This window comes from Chrysochloris asiatica, unplaced genomic scaffold, assembly GCF_000296735.1.
Source record: "Chrysochloris asiatica unplaced genomic scaffold, ChrAsi1.0 scaffold00015, whole genome shotgun sequence".
Taxonomy (NCBI): Eukaryota; Metazoa; Chordata; class Mammalia; order Afrosoricida; family Chrysochloridae; genus Chrysochloris; species Chrysochloris asiatica.
The window spans coordinates 654,022-668,780 of NW_006408533.1; the positions used below are offsets into that span (position 1 = coordinate 654,022).

At 43.8% G+C, this 14,759-nt stretch overlaps 1 protein-coding gene across 1 annotated transcript in view; it reads right to left on the reverse strand.

Annotated features, from left to right (window-relative positions):
* The window catches only part of NPC1 (Niemann-Pick disease, type C1), a 72,701-nt gene extending 60,962 nt beyond the window's left edge, over positions 1-11,739 (reverse strand). Inside the window, exon 1 of the mRNA XM_006835119.1 lies at positions 11,689-11,739. Coding sequence (XP_006835182.1) covers positions 11,689-11,739 — 51 coding nt within the window. The remainder of the gene's footprint in view (positions 1-11,688) is intronic.
* Between the last annotated feature and the right edge of the window lie 3,020 nt (positions 11,740-14,759).

Sequence of the window (14,759 nt, forward strand, 5' to 3'; positions counted from 1 at the left end):
CCACATAACTATCACATAATTCACAATAAAACATTAAAAATAAAAAAAAATTAAAAAAACTCCTGGACCAGAAGGCTTCACAGGAGATTCTACCAAACATTTAGACAAGAATTGGTACCAACATTATTTAAACACTTACAAAATAGAGAAGGAAAGAATATTCCTTAATTAATTCTATGTAGCAAACATAACTCTAATACCCAAACCAGACAAAGACCCCACATGAAAACAAAACTACAGGCCAATACCGCTTATGAGTACAGAAGCAAAAATACCAAAAGAATATTAAAAGTCCTATATAATTTCATAGTGGGATTTATCCCAAGAACGAAGGGATGGTTCAACATTAGAAAACTAATTAGCATAATACACATCGATTGAACAAAGGAAGAGAACCACATGATCATCTTTATTGATGAAGAAAAAGCATTTGATAAAATTCAACACCCTTTCTTGGTATAAACCTTAAAGAAGACTGAAATAAGAGGGAAATCCCTCCATATGATTCAGGGTACAGATGAAAAGCCAATAGCCAGCATAATACTACTTAATGGTGAGGGACTGAGAGCTTTCCCTTTAAAAGTGAGAAGAAGACAAAGGTGGCCACTCTCACCACTTCTATTCAATTGTTGTTAAGTGCCATTGAGTCACTTCCTACTCACAGCGACCCTGCATAAGGTTTCTGAGGAGGGGTTTGTGGGTTTGAACTGCCAACCTATCGGTCAGCAGCCCAGTTCTTATCTTACAGTGCCATACCAGGGCTCAATGTATTATATTAGCAGTTTTAGCCAATCTGAATAAAAGGTATTCAGATTGGTAAAAAGTAAAATTATCTCTATTTATGGATGATATGATGTTGTGGCACTGTAGGATAAACACTAGACTGCTAACCACAAATTTGCAGTTCAAACCCACCAGCCGTTCCTTGGAAACCCTATAGAGGGTCGCTATTAGTCAGAACTGATTCTAAGGCACTTAACAACAACGGAGAAATTTAGCAAAGGTACAAGGTAACAAACAATGCTGGGTTTCTATACACCAGCAATAAGAAATCTGAAAGGGAAATTCCATTTACAACCGCATCTACAAAAACAAAATACCTAGGAATAAATCTAAATCATGGGCAAGAACTTCTACAATGAAAACTATAAAACACTGCTGAAAGAAGTTTAAAGAAGAGTTAAATAAATGGAAGGACGTTGCATGTTCATGGAAAGATATCAGTATGACCCAAAGTGATCTATAGATCAACAAAATCCTGATAAAAATTCTAACAGCCTATTTACAGAAATATAAAAACCAATCCTTAGTTTTATATGGAATGACAAGAAGCCATACATACAGCTACCATAACCAAAACAGCCGGGCACTGGTAAACAATAGGCACACAGATGAGTGGAACTGAATTCAATCTAAAAATAAACCCACACATCTATGGTCAGCTGATTTTTGACGAGCGTACTAAGTCCTTTCGATGGGGATCATCCTCATGTTGGAGGAGAGGCTTGGTATCTAATAGTCCTCTTGACCAGGTGTGTACTCTGCCATCCCACCACAGGTGGGGTGCAGACCAGGATCCCTCACTTTTCTTTCTGCTGTCCTGGATAGATGAATCTAATGGCAAAACCTGGAAACACAACCAGCTCCAGCTCCAGCTCCAGGGAGCAAGCAAAGAAGCTGGTCTAGCCAGTTAGGGCAACCCAAGATGAGGGTGGAGAGTGGCTGGCAGAGTCATATCCTTTGAAGTCAGGTAGTAGAAGTGCTTTTAAATGACCTGTCTCAGTATGTTCTTGTTAACTCCCAAAAAATGAAGGGATGAGGCTATGCAAATAAGGTGTCTGGAACCCTAACAAGAGACTGGTCAGTTTTGTCATTCCCCTAAGCTTAAGTGAGCTATCTCAGAGTCAGTTCAAGAAGTAACAGGAGTATGGCACCTCCCTTGGACCTGCGGTCCTTGCACTGAGAACCTCCTAGACACAGGAGAGAAACACCGGAGATGGTGCAAGGTGGTAAGAAACAGCAGTGAATAAGTAGTGGAAACAGAACCAGGAGACTGGCACAAGATGGCACAGCGGGCTTCCTGGCCCAGAGCAGCAAGCTGGTTACTGTGGGAGTGCCTACCCACGGAGTACCTTCAAGCAGGAGGCTTGCAGGACTGGGGTGCCCCTGGACACTTACTGGCAGAGTCAAAGAGCTTTTTAGCACTTGCCTGAGCAGGGTAGAGGTGAGGCCAGGCCAAGGGGCTGAGAGTAAGAGAAAGGCCTGCCCGTGGATCATTTCTGATACTGAATTGTAGCCTATAAACTCACCGACCAATTCTCAGAAACCCTATACAGCAGGGCTAGAGAACCTTTTTTCTGTCAAGGGCCATATAAAATTATTAACTTAAAAATTAGCCTGCTGTATTTGATCAAACATTTATTTAATTCACCCCAGCACTATGGGTTAACGCGCTGGACTGCAAAGTTGGTTTGAACCACAAGATCAGCGGTTCAAGCTCACCAGCTGCTCCTGAGAAACCCTATACAGAATTGTTATGGATCAGAACCGACTCAATGGCACTTAATAAAAACAATGTGATGGCTGGAACTGCAGTTGCCTTAGCAGGGCCGGACCAACTGATTTTGCGGGCCATATAAGTCCATATAAGCGGGCCGAATGCCCCCTACCCCTGCTATACAGGGTCCCTATGAGTTGGAAACAATTCAATGGCATTTAACAGTAACAGCCACTCCCCTAACAAACCCCGTAAATTAAGAAACCCCTTAACTATGAGTATGGTCTGTGAGTTCTGTGAGCACTGCAATGAATGATCAAATCCAGCAGAAAAGTAGAGTGCCGTGGAGGGCTGGCTGATTTCAAAGTAGGTAAAAAGGTTAGCGGTTGGAGGTACGTTTGACCTCCACATCACAGGAACTAACTCTGGGCTGTTGGTGCTGATGATTCGTTCTCCATTCCCTTCTGAAGTTAGACAAGGAGATCAGATGCTCTTGCACCACCATTTTTACAGGTAGGCAGACCAAGCAAGCATGACAGGACATGTGGGGTTGAGCCTGGTTTCTATTGGACTTGATTTCTGGGCTTCTGTTTTACAGACAACCAGGCGTAAACAGAGACATACAACAAAGGGTGATTTGTGTGTACACCAGGCTGGCCAATATGTGGGTGTTTAATCTGACATTTTTAGAGATAGTCAGCTAGTCTAACTCTTCATTTTAATCTGTAAAATGTTTGCCTAAACTAACTTGTAGTTTTTTTAAAAGTGATTCACCCAAGACTAATACTACTAGTTAGGACTAGTCTTTTGTAAACTCTAACCCACAGATTTGAAAAATAACCCCAAATCCACAAGACTAGAGTGTCAGAATACACTGTCAACTGATATTTCTTATGGAATGTCACACAGGATGGCAACTGAACCTATGGGTCAGGCCAGCAGGCTAATTACATCCCTGCTCTGTGGGTTAATGTTCTGGACTGCAAGGTTGGTTTGAACTGCAAGGTCAGCGGTTCAAGGTTTCCGCTCCTCAGAAGCCCTATATGGGGTTGCTATGGGTCAAAACCAACTCAAAGGCACTTAACAACAACAACTAGAGTTCTGGTGGGGCGCTGTGGGGTTAATGCACAGACTACACGGTCGGTTTGAACTGCGCTGGTGAGCTTGAACCACCTATCTTGTATAGGGGTTTCTGAGGAATCTATGAGTCAAATTACTCGACAGCACTAACAATTGGAAAAGTCACAGGAGCCAAGAGTATGCTTTGACCGAGATGCCTTATTGACCAATTGCAGCATCTACCAGCTGAAAATCCATTCAACTTAGGCTGCTAAACATGAATAACCTGGTAGCAATTACATTGAATTTGAATAAATTAGAGCACAGACAGCAATCAGGCCCCAATCCTGTCATTTAGTAGCTCTATGATCTTGGGTCAAATTTGAGCCTTAATATCCACATTTGTAATACAGCAAAAATAGCATTATACCTATTTTGAAGAACTGTTATAAGTATGAAACAAAATCAGGTATGTGACAATAGAGAATTATGGAAAAATGAGGTAGCTTGCCACCCCCTTTAATCTAGAACAGCCTCCTGCCATTTTTAAACATCTTTATTGAGACACTTTATATACTATCCAATCCATCTGTTTCAAGTGTGCAGGTCAATTGTTTTTAGTAAAAATTAGGTTAACGTGCCCTCATATATTCACTAGTTTTTCTTATCCACCTGGTATCCACTCATTTAACCCTCCAAAGCTCAAAGATGGGTTCTCTACCGTTATTTCTGTTCTTATCCTTATTAGACCACTTCTCACAACACTGTAGTTTATGTATCCATCTCCCCTCCGCCAACATGACAGAGATAGTAACTACTGACATTTGCACAGGACTTTCCAGTTTATAGACTGCTTTCTGAATAGTCAGTTCTTTGGATCTTCCTAGTCCACACAGTGCCCACAGCAACCACCCTATGTTTATGAAATTAATGAACAACTATATTTGAGTTACTCTTGTGATCTAAGGAACATTAACAAGATGAAAAACACATTTTAAAGCTTTGCTCTCAAACTATACAACGGCACACTTGAACCAGTTTTTCTTGCTGTGGAGTAAAGAGTTTAACTTTACCCAAAGAACCTGGTCTTTGTCATGGGTGGCTTCTAATAACGTCTGAAACTGCAGAATTTCCCAAATGATTAAAATGTCTTGGATGAGGCCCCAGGATCACACCTGAGAGTTTATGCTAATGAGGCACCTTTTAGGTAGGACTGGCTAAGCCCGTTAGACCCACCATGTCATAGCAGCAGCCCTTGGTGGCATTATTTCTTCAATCACAGCTTTGTAACGAGGACCCTTTCTTTAGTAAAGCTCCGGACAGAAGAGAAGGGTGAAAGACACTGTTGTACACCGAAGTGCAGTACCTCCCTTTAGGGACATAGAAGCCTTCCCTTTGTGTAGATCTTCACTGTATCTTGTTATAATAAGACTGTAATCACAAATTGTGGTATCCTGAATTTACTTGTTATGGCTTTTCCATTCAATGTCTTCTTAATTCCCACCAAGTGATTTGGGTGGGACCATGCAAATAAGGTGTACAGGACTCTAAGTCCAGGACTGTACCATTCAGCTAGTTTTAAAAGAAGCCATTCCAGAAGTAGGAACCGATGATGCCAGGACCATGAAGAAGGAAGAGCATGAGTGGAGCATGAAATCCCTACCTGAAAAGCAGCAACAACAGAGGCGACAGGCAGAGTTGGTAGCATGCAGAAACAAGAGTAGCTGCGGGCTCCAGGCCCACGGACTGAGTAAAGCGGAGTGCCTAAAGACAGGAGACTTGCTTACAGAATGTGACCTTTGGGCATTCACAAACTGACTAAAAGAGCTTTTGTGATGTTTGCTCTTGCTCAAGTACCACAGAGGCCAAAGGACCACATGGCTGAAAGGCTGCAGACAAGAGTGAGGCACACCTGCAGTACAGCAGACAAGAGTCGTTCCTGACTGTAGAACTGCTGCATTCTGAGTTTTGCTGTGTTTTAAAGCTTTTATTGTGAATTGAGTGATAGTTTACATGGGAGAATGTCAGTTTTGCACTCATCCAGTTACAATAGGATAGTCATTTCATTGCAAAGACTACAATCTCCTCCATGAATCACCATTCAACAGTATTTGCATCTATTCCCTGGTTTGTTTTCTTTTTGGGGCTGTACATAAAAACACTTAGGAATACATAATCATTTAAACAACCAAAGGGCACATTCTACAAATCTGCCTCCTGGCCACTAGCACACTGCCTTTCTCTTTCCATGAGTCTAGAGTCCTGTTCTGAGTTTTTTGAACCTGAATTGTACCCTGTTCACTTCCCTAATAAACCCCAGAGTCATTGAGTATTGATTGTTATGAGTTCTGTGTGCAATGGATTATCGAACCCAGATGCGAAGCAGGGAGCACTGTAGGAGGAATGGTTGGTGTCAGAATAGGGTAAAGAAGGTTGTAGGGTGCAGAGGCATGTCTGAAACTTCACTTCATAGAAATTGGCCTTGGACTGATTTTGAGTTTGATTCTCTTTCCCCTTGCGAAGCCAGAGGAAGTGAAACGTGGTTTTTGCAGTTACCAACCGAGACCAACTGCAAATCTACTTCTGCTTACCATTAGTCTCTTAAATCCTTCTCTCATTTCACCTTACCCCAAACCCATTTTGAGGCCCAATTATGCAATGAGGAGTCAAGAGACCTGAGCATATCGTTAGGTTGTTAGGGCAGGAGAAAGAAGAGGGTCTCGGGTCACTCCCTGTATAGCCTGTCTTAGCAGAAACAAGCCAGCCTCAGCAATAAGGAAATGCTGAGGAGAGGAAGGGGTGAGAGTGGAAACTGTTGCAAGGGGGAAATAAAGCTAATAACAAGCAAAAACCTGAAAAACACGGTTCACAGAAACCATATATAGAAAAATTCACCGAACTGGCCACTTGAACCAAGAACACAGCTCATAGCCCCTGACAGGAAAGTATATAAAGAAAAGCCAAATTGTATTCGGGGCTCCACCTTCTCTTCTTTTGCGAGGTGGACGCCTATTCTTACTTCTCTGTAAGAATGTCTATGCTTGATAAAGTCTACCTACCTTTCATCTGCCTAAGCCTCTTGTCTTTGTAACCTCTTTTGCACAGGGTAAGTGTGTTATGCCTTCCCAATTCTTTGGAAGGACAGCAGTTCCAGGGACAACACTTCAACCATGACAATACTTGGAGGTGGATAAAATATATCTACTTCGTGACTTCCAGGAGCCTGCAGTCTAGTAGCTCAAGGCAAACACTATTTATATATCTTTTCACATCACCCTGAAAAGTAGGCATTGTCAATTAGTCCCATTTATAGAGAAGAAAATTGAGACTCCAGAAAATAACTAGCATGCCCAAGTACACCTTTGGTAAAACGTGGCATTTCTTAACTCAGTCCTTTGCCACATAGATTTAGCACTTCAGAGATAAGGCGATCTGGCTGGGGGAATAGGATAACAACTCTATTGATAATGTAGCATCTGAGCTATGCCTGGGGAAATGGACAGTTTTGATAACAACTTGATTAGTTTGGTAGAAGAGCAAAATGACCCACCTACAATCAGACTGTGGTTGCTAGCTGCTGCCTAGTGGCCCCAACTCATGGTGACTGCATGTACAATGAAACAAAGACTGTACCTTCCCCACGAACCGGTTATAGATCGGATCGTTGTGGTGCACAGGGCTGCCTTGGCTGATGTTTGGAAGCAGATCACCAAGCCTTTCTTCCTACCCCAGCTTAGTCTAGAAGCTCTACTGGAACCTGTTCAGCATCAGAGCTTCAACTAGCCAATTGGTGGTGGTTATTGTGCATGAGATGCATTGGAAGGGAGTCAAATCCAGTTCCCTCTCAGAAAAGGTAAACATTTTGCCACTGCCAGTGCTTCAGGAGTGGTTATGTACCCTTCTTAAAACACTCTGAAGAGTATTTCAAATGTGGAATGTGAGGAAAAGTTACCCTGGAAACAGAGATGGCATTGTCTTCAAACCAGAGAGAAATTCTTTGTTCTGGATGGTAAGACAAACACTGAAGGAATACAAAGACGTACTCAGCAAATCCTTTTCTTTATGCTCACCCTCCAAAATGAAAACTCTCACATTCTTTTAATTACTTTACTTACTTTTGTTAGTAAAACATCTGAAAAAAGCATCCATCAATGGGTGGGGAAGATAGGAGGATTATCCATACTTATTTCAATTTCAGACGGTTGTTCTTCAACTCTCTCAGGTCAAAAAAATTAACCCATTTCTGACTTCAGGGAATGCCATTTTAGCAGCTTAATTCCTACCCAGGCCACACTATGTTTCACATCACTCAAGAAAAGCTTATAAAAATTGCAATGAGAAGGGATCTACACTATTTCTCAAAACTACACATATTGTAGTCTAAAAGCCATGCAGTCAAGCAGACCAGCCTGGAACAGCTGGAGCAAAAGAAGATACATCTTCAAAAAAAGATCATCAGGAAAAACCCGAAACAAAAATGTCAGTATGACTGGCTACTACAAGAATAAGCAAGCTGTTCGCGAGGAAGCCATCAAGGCAAGCAATCAAGTTCCTTCAGGACAAACCTCCCTCTAAGACTGAAACTCAAAGGGAACAAATGAGCAGACATGTAAGCTTGCTGGTGACCACACTGGTCTACTGCTGAGTGGAAAAGGAGGAAAGACAGCAATGAAGAAATGGGCTGAGTTCAATCACATTCCATAAACTCCTGTTGACCTGGAGATGAGAACAAGAAGAGGAAGGGGTGGTTGGTCCAAAGTGTGGTGAAACCTGCGGACACTTGAGCCCACGGACAAGGACATAGCCACAGAGAGCTAGAGCTGAGAGTGAAGCATCCAGCTGATATGAAGTAAGGGGAGATGCACAAGAACACCCATTTGACCTAGCCTAGATGGCTTGATAATCAGAACTAGACTAGAGGAAGATAAAAAACAATTTTTGATAAAGGAAACAAGGGTAAATTGCTACAATTTGATGAACTTGACCTATACTCATGGAGGCAGTAACTCTAAATACCAACAGAAAGGGAAGGCATCTTCACATCAAGTATCAAGCTATCCCCTCTGGACACAGGGTGGACAGGGGTGGGCAACTTAGACACTGGCTACCTAAGATGAGGGGGCGATAAAGGTATGAAATGACTGGCTTACAAGGTTTCAAAGGGGAGCTTAGTTTAAGAGTATGGGGAGAAAGAAAGAGTCCCCACTGAATAGCTGTCATCTTGTCTAGATGGATCTGGTTAAAAGAGATGGGAATAAGATTCTTATGATTCACTAGTGACTAATTGTTATCATGACTAATTGCAACTGTCACAATTGTAAAGGTTGAAGTTTTGTAGTAAAAACAGAGGAATGGTTAATCTTACAGTCCAGAAACAAAGGACTCTAGGACCATCAAAGGAGAAGAGCACAGTGGAATGCGAGACCTTATCCAGAGAAGCAGTGACACCAGAGATGGAGGCAGAGATGGGGACATGGAGAGGGGGTGCAGCTGAGGACTCTAGATTCATGGAAAGAGAGGGACTAAGAGCTGGTGGCCAGGAGGCAGACTTGCAGAATGTGCCCTTTGGTGGTGTAAATTATTATATATGCCTGAGTGGTGTTGTTGTTTTTTAAAAAAAGAGCTAGAGAAAAACACTTAACTGATGGTACGTGGAGGGGATTATAATCATTGTAATGAAACAAGGTGTATGATTTGTTGAATGTAAAGCTGATGATCTGCCCTGTAAACTTTTACTCAATTCCCAACAAAAACTTTAAAAAAAAGCATGAGAAAACAACAACAAACAAACATGCAGTCCAATCACTTATTTAATTTCCTGTAAAATTTTTAAATGAAGGAAAAAAACCTGCCCAAATGAATTTCAAACCTAGCAAACAGCCTGCAATTCTGTGACAGAACTTTAATAGTGCTGAGATTGGAACTTAGAGCTGCTATCACAATCAGTTCTATTTCAAGGCTCCAACTCATCTGCAGGTATTCCACTGCTGTCCAGTTGATTCTGGTTCATAGAGACCCTACTGAAAACTGCAAGGTCGGCAGTTCAAACCCACTGAGCCGCCCCTTGGAAATCCTACAGAGGGTTGCTTTGAGTCAGAATCAACTTGACGACACACAATAACAAATCTTTACAGAAGCAAACTGCCACATCTTTTTCTCTCGGAGTGGCTGGAGGGTTCAAACCAACCACCTTTTGGTTCCCAACTGAATACGTTAACCATTGCACCATGAGAGCTCCTTTCTGCAACAAGGAGGGAGTTCATTTTAAAATAACTATAGGCTTGTTTCTTGTTAAAGGCTTCCAGGAATTATGCAAGAGTCATGACCAACTTCTGACCTATCCCAAATGTCCTAGGAGAGACACTCATCTGTCATTAGCCTTGGCTATTACCCTGAGTTAAAAGGATATCAAAGGATTTCAAATATATTTTAAAGCTACTTAATACAGAATGTCCAAGGGAGAGATGAGACTTTCTGCTCCTGAAATTTAGAGCATCGGCAATCCTATAATGGGTCTCTATGAGTTGTAAACGACTCAATGGCACACAACAACTACAAAAACACATCATGTGAAGACCTATTAGGTCCTTATCTAAAGCTCTGGAAAAACGAAATAGCTATAGTTTCTTTAAGGCAAACATCTATTTCTTAGGTATTGAGACCAGCTCTCTCCATATATCATATTGTTTAATAATCCCAATAAACCTATTTTATTCTGAGAAGAAACTAAGGCTCAGACAGTAACCTGCCCAAAGCCAAAGAGCTGGCAAGTGATCCACCTTCGGACCCCTTCCCTTCCCAGCCAAGTGCCCTTGGGTTCATTATACCAGATGTAGGCTTTATAAAACCCCACACTGCTGGGAGAATATTCCCCTACAAGCCACACACACACAGGAGGGAGCTCTTTGTTCTTTATTGGGTCCGTATTACATATATTGGGGGCACGGTGGCTCCAGATGATAACCACTGGATTGCAAAAAGGTCCTCGGTTCGAGTCCACCAACCGTTCCGAGAGAGGAATACGCTTCTGTTCCCGATAAGATTTAAAGCCTCAGAAACCCTACACAGGGTCGCTATGAGTGGGAAACAACTATATGGCACTTAATAACACCTTATCTATCTTCTTCTAAGAACCACACGGTAGAAGTTTAAGGATAAGTTTGTCTAGTCGACGAGCCTCATCACTGACAGCCTATGTGAAGGGGGTTCGTGGACACAAGGGCGCGGGTACTGACGCTCCCAGAGGTTCGTTCACTCTCCCTTCCAGATCCCATGTAATCAGCATTCTATCCTTCAAACACTCTCATCCCAGTTTTCAAAGGTCTACTTCCGCTCCGGGGAGAAAGATGAGGCTTTCTGCTCCCGCGAAGATTTAAAGTCTTGGAAACCCTATACAGGCTCGCTCTGACTCGGAACCGACTGGACGGCACTTAACAACAACTTCAAGATATGACAAACGGGAGGAGTGGGACACCCGAGTTCCAGGCTCCATTCTGTCACCAGTTATGATTCGGACAAAGGGAATTCAATCACCCTTGTGGACCCGTTTCCCTGAGACATAGAAAGCAGTGGACATGAAGCAAACTGCGCTCTTTAGATCAAGCCGACTTATGTAAAGCACCTGACGCTGTTCGGATTTGGTAGCTGGCAAACAGGCATAGAGTAAATAAGTGGTTACGAATCGGGTTGCTAACAGCTACCAGCTGCTCCGCGTGAGAAAGATGAGGCGTTCTGCTCCCATAAATATTTGCAGCCTCGGAAACCCTGTGCAGGGTCACTATGAGTAGGAACCGACTCCATAGTACTTAACAACAACAATCTTTATCTTTTTTTCCTTCTGATCCCAAATCCTAAACCCAGACATCAGGTGATCACAGCTTAAATGAGGTAGCAACAAGTCGAATAAGCAGCCCCCATTTACCACCCTCTTGCAGGCCACTGGGAAGAGGTCGCGTCCGGAGGCAGAAGCTAGAGACCTCGGGGTCGCTATCAACAGACCAACTTACCCAGGACGTGCCAGGCCCGCGCCCCTTTAGCTCCCACGCCTCGGAAGCTCCTATCTAAGTCCGCCGACCCCGACTTGGGCCCGACACGACCCCCACAGCCTGTCCAGTTCGCCGACAGCCGCTCACCTGCGCCAGAGAGAGCAGCAGGAAGCCTAGGGCCAGGCTGCGCGCCCTCATGTTGCCGTCGCGAGGGATGTTAGCGTCAGTGGGCATTGGGCTCGCTCAGCTCTGTTCCGTTCCGTGTCCCAGGTGCCGCTTCACGCCCTCTGGCTCAGTTTCTGGTGCTGGTGCCGGCGGAGGGAAGGAGGGAGCAAGCGTAAGGGGCGACGAGCTGCGCGCGCAGGTCAGGAAGGAGGAAGGCGTCGCCGGTTTCTCCCCTTACTGGGCGGGGCCTGGGCGGCACTGGGAGCGGGACTTGGACCCCCGCCCCGGACGACTTCTCAAGGCTCTAGCTTTATAGTTCGTGCATTCCGCCCAGACGTGGTGTTGACGTTGGGGCTGGGAGCTTTTGGGGACTCCCAGGCCTAGTCAGCAAAGCTTTGGGAATCAAACCAGGAAGATATTTCAGGAGTTGTGCCAGCACTATGTGGTTTTGGTGTTTTAAGTCATTTGTGGGATAAAGTACTGGACCGCAAGGTCGGTTTGAACTACAAGGTCGGCAGTTCAAATTCACCAGCCCCCTCTTTGGAAACCCTATGTACTATCGCTTTGAGTTGGATGGAACCGACTCGATGGCACTTAACAGCAACATCAACAACCGGTCGTAAGGATGGCCCAGGGCCAGGCAGCGTTTAGTTCTGCAATGCATGAATTATGTATGGAATCGTCATGAGTCGGGAGAAACTCAAGGACAACGAACAATAACAGGTTGGAGAAGCTTTTTCTCCTCCCAAACCCAGTCACCCAAAAGGAATGGAACAGCACCTCAGGGAGGTGACGCACTATGGCCTGATGGTGTCTTGATCTGGAGCGCAAGGGGGCGGAGCGTGGAGGTGGGTGGCGCCCTTAGCTACCGTAGCTTGTTTATTGTCAATTCGGCCACCTTTTGAGAAAGCTTTAGAACCCCACCACCTACTGGCTGAGCCATGCGTAGCCGGGAACCCATTGGCGTGGAGAGACCCCCGGTGGTGGTGGTTGTTAAGTGCCAGTGAGTCCGGTTCTGACTCATAGCGACCCTATGTAGGGTTTCTGAGCAGCTGGTGAGTTTGAACTGCCAACATTGTGGTTCGCAGTTCATCGCCATACCAGAAGACTAGGTGAAGTCAGGTAACCAAGATTAAAATAGAGGCGTTTTCCTTTATGAGCCTTGCACTTAAATATATATTTGGCTTTCACTCATTTTTGTATACATTTATAAATAACATTTCTCCTCAGATTTTAATACTTCAGACCTTGACTCAAAACCATCACTCCTGTTCACTTTGAAGCCAAGGAAATGGAAGTAGGAATCTCTCTTCCCAACAGTAGAAGCCAAGTTTGAATGGAAAAATTATCCATATATTGTTATTGCTGTTAAGTGCCTTCGAATTGGTTCAACCAATAGCCACCCTGCATAGGGTTTCAAAAGAGCAGCTGGTGAGTTTGAACCACCAACACTGTGGTTCAAACTGACCTTGCGGTCGAATGCTTATCCATCTCTGGTAGTAGTGGTTATGTGCCGTGACCCTGCATAGGGTTTCCGAGATTGTAAATCTTTCCAGGAGCAGAAAGCCTCACCATTCTGCTCATAACCCTTATGCTACCAAAGCTCCTTTATCCATCTATAGCAATAACCAAAATTATGTGGCACTCTGATGAAGGTAATACTTGTTATGTGTTATGAGTGCTCATCCCTATACAACCAGAATGCTTCGTAGAAGCAAGGATGGCAAGACTTTGGCTCAGCAATTTTGGGCACTTCATTAAGAAAGACAAATTGCTAAAAATGGACATCAGTGAAAATGAAGGAAACCCGCAACTAGATAGACACAATAGTCACAACAATGGACTTAAAACATAGCACAGTCATGAAGAAAGCACAGGACTTGGCAATGTTTCCCTCTGTTATACATAAGGTCACCATGAGGTAGAGCCTGCTCCATGGCAACCAGCAACAACAATCCCTATCCACAGAGAGATTGGGCAGTTATTCTCTTGCCTTCCCACTATCTCAGTTCTGGGAAGTCTACCTAAGTGTCCTGGTAGTGAAACTATAGGCATTTCCTCTTGGACTTTCAGCCCTTGATCGTCCATGACTACCTCCTGGCCCTTATCCAAATGTGTGTTGTCCCATCCCTCAAACCCAAACTAAACACTGCCCTTGAGTCATTCTGACCCTGAATAGGGTTTCCAAGGCTGTAATTTTTTACGAAAGCAGAAAGCCTTTTCTTTCTCTAGTGGGGTAGTTGGTAGGTTTGAACTGTTGACCTTTTGGTTAGCAACCCAGTGCTTATCCTATGAGCACTTCAAGGGCCTCTTCCCCCAGCAGGGAGAGATTACCCAATAAGCAAAAGTGTTGTTAACTTTAGTTGATTCCAACTCATACTGACCCTGTATAGGGTTTCCAAGGCTTTAAATCTTCACAGGAGCAGAAAGCCTTATCTTTCTCCCAGGGAGAAGTTGTCCTTTGAAAACTGGGGTGGAGTGTTTGGAGGATAGAATGCTGATTACACTGAATCTGGGAGCCTTAGGATTCAGAAGTTTCCCATTTACAGCCTGTGCCCTTGTCCATGAACCTCCTCACATAGGCTGTCAGTGATGAGGAGGTCAGTGGGTCAGAAAGGTAGGCAGATAAGAGGTTCCATTGACTAGACAAACTTCTCCTTAAACCTCTACTGTGTGGGTCTTAGGAGAAGATAGGTAAAGTGTTGTTGTTAAGTGTCATTTAGTTGTTTCCCACTCATAGTGACCCTGTGTAGGGTTTCTTAAAATTAAAATCTTCTCGGGAGCAGAAAGCCTCATCTTTTTCCCTTGGAATGGCTGATGGGCTTGAACCAGGGACCTTGTGGTTCATAGTCCAGTGCTTATCGTCTGGATCCACCTTCCAATAAGCAAGGTAAGCATGGGTTTATTTGCACTTACTTACTAATCTGTAGTGAACCTATTTCATGTTTTGCACCAGAGCGGTGAAACTTGTTCACTACAAATTAGTAAGTACAAGTAAGCCTGTGCTCACCGTGTTTACAGTGTACTATGAACCTGTCTATGGAATCCTGATG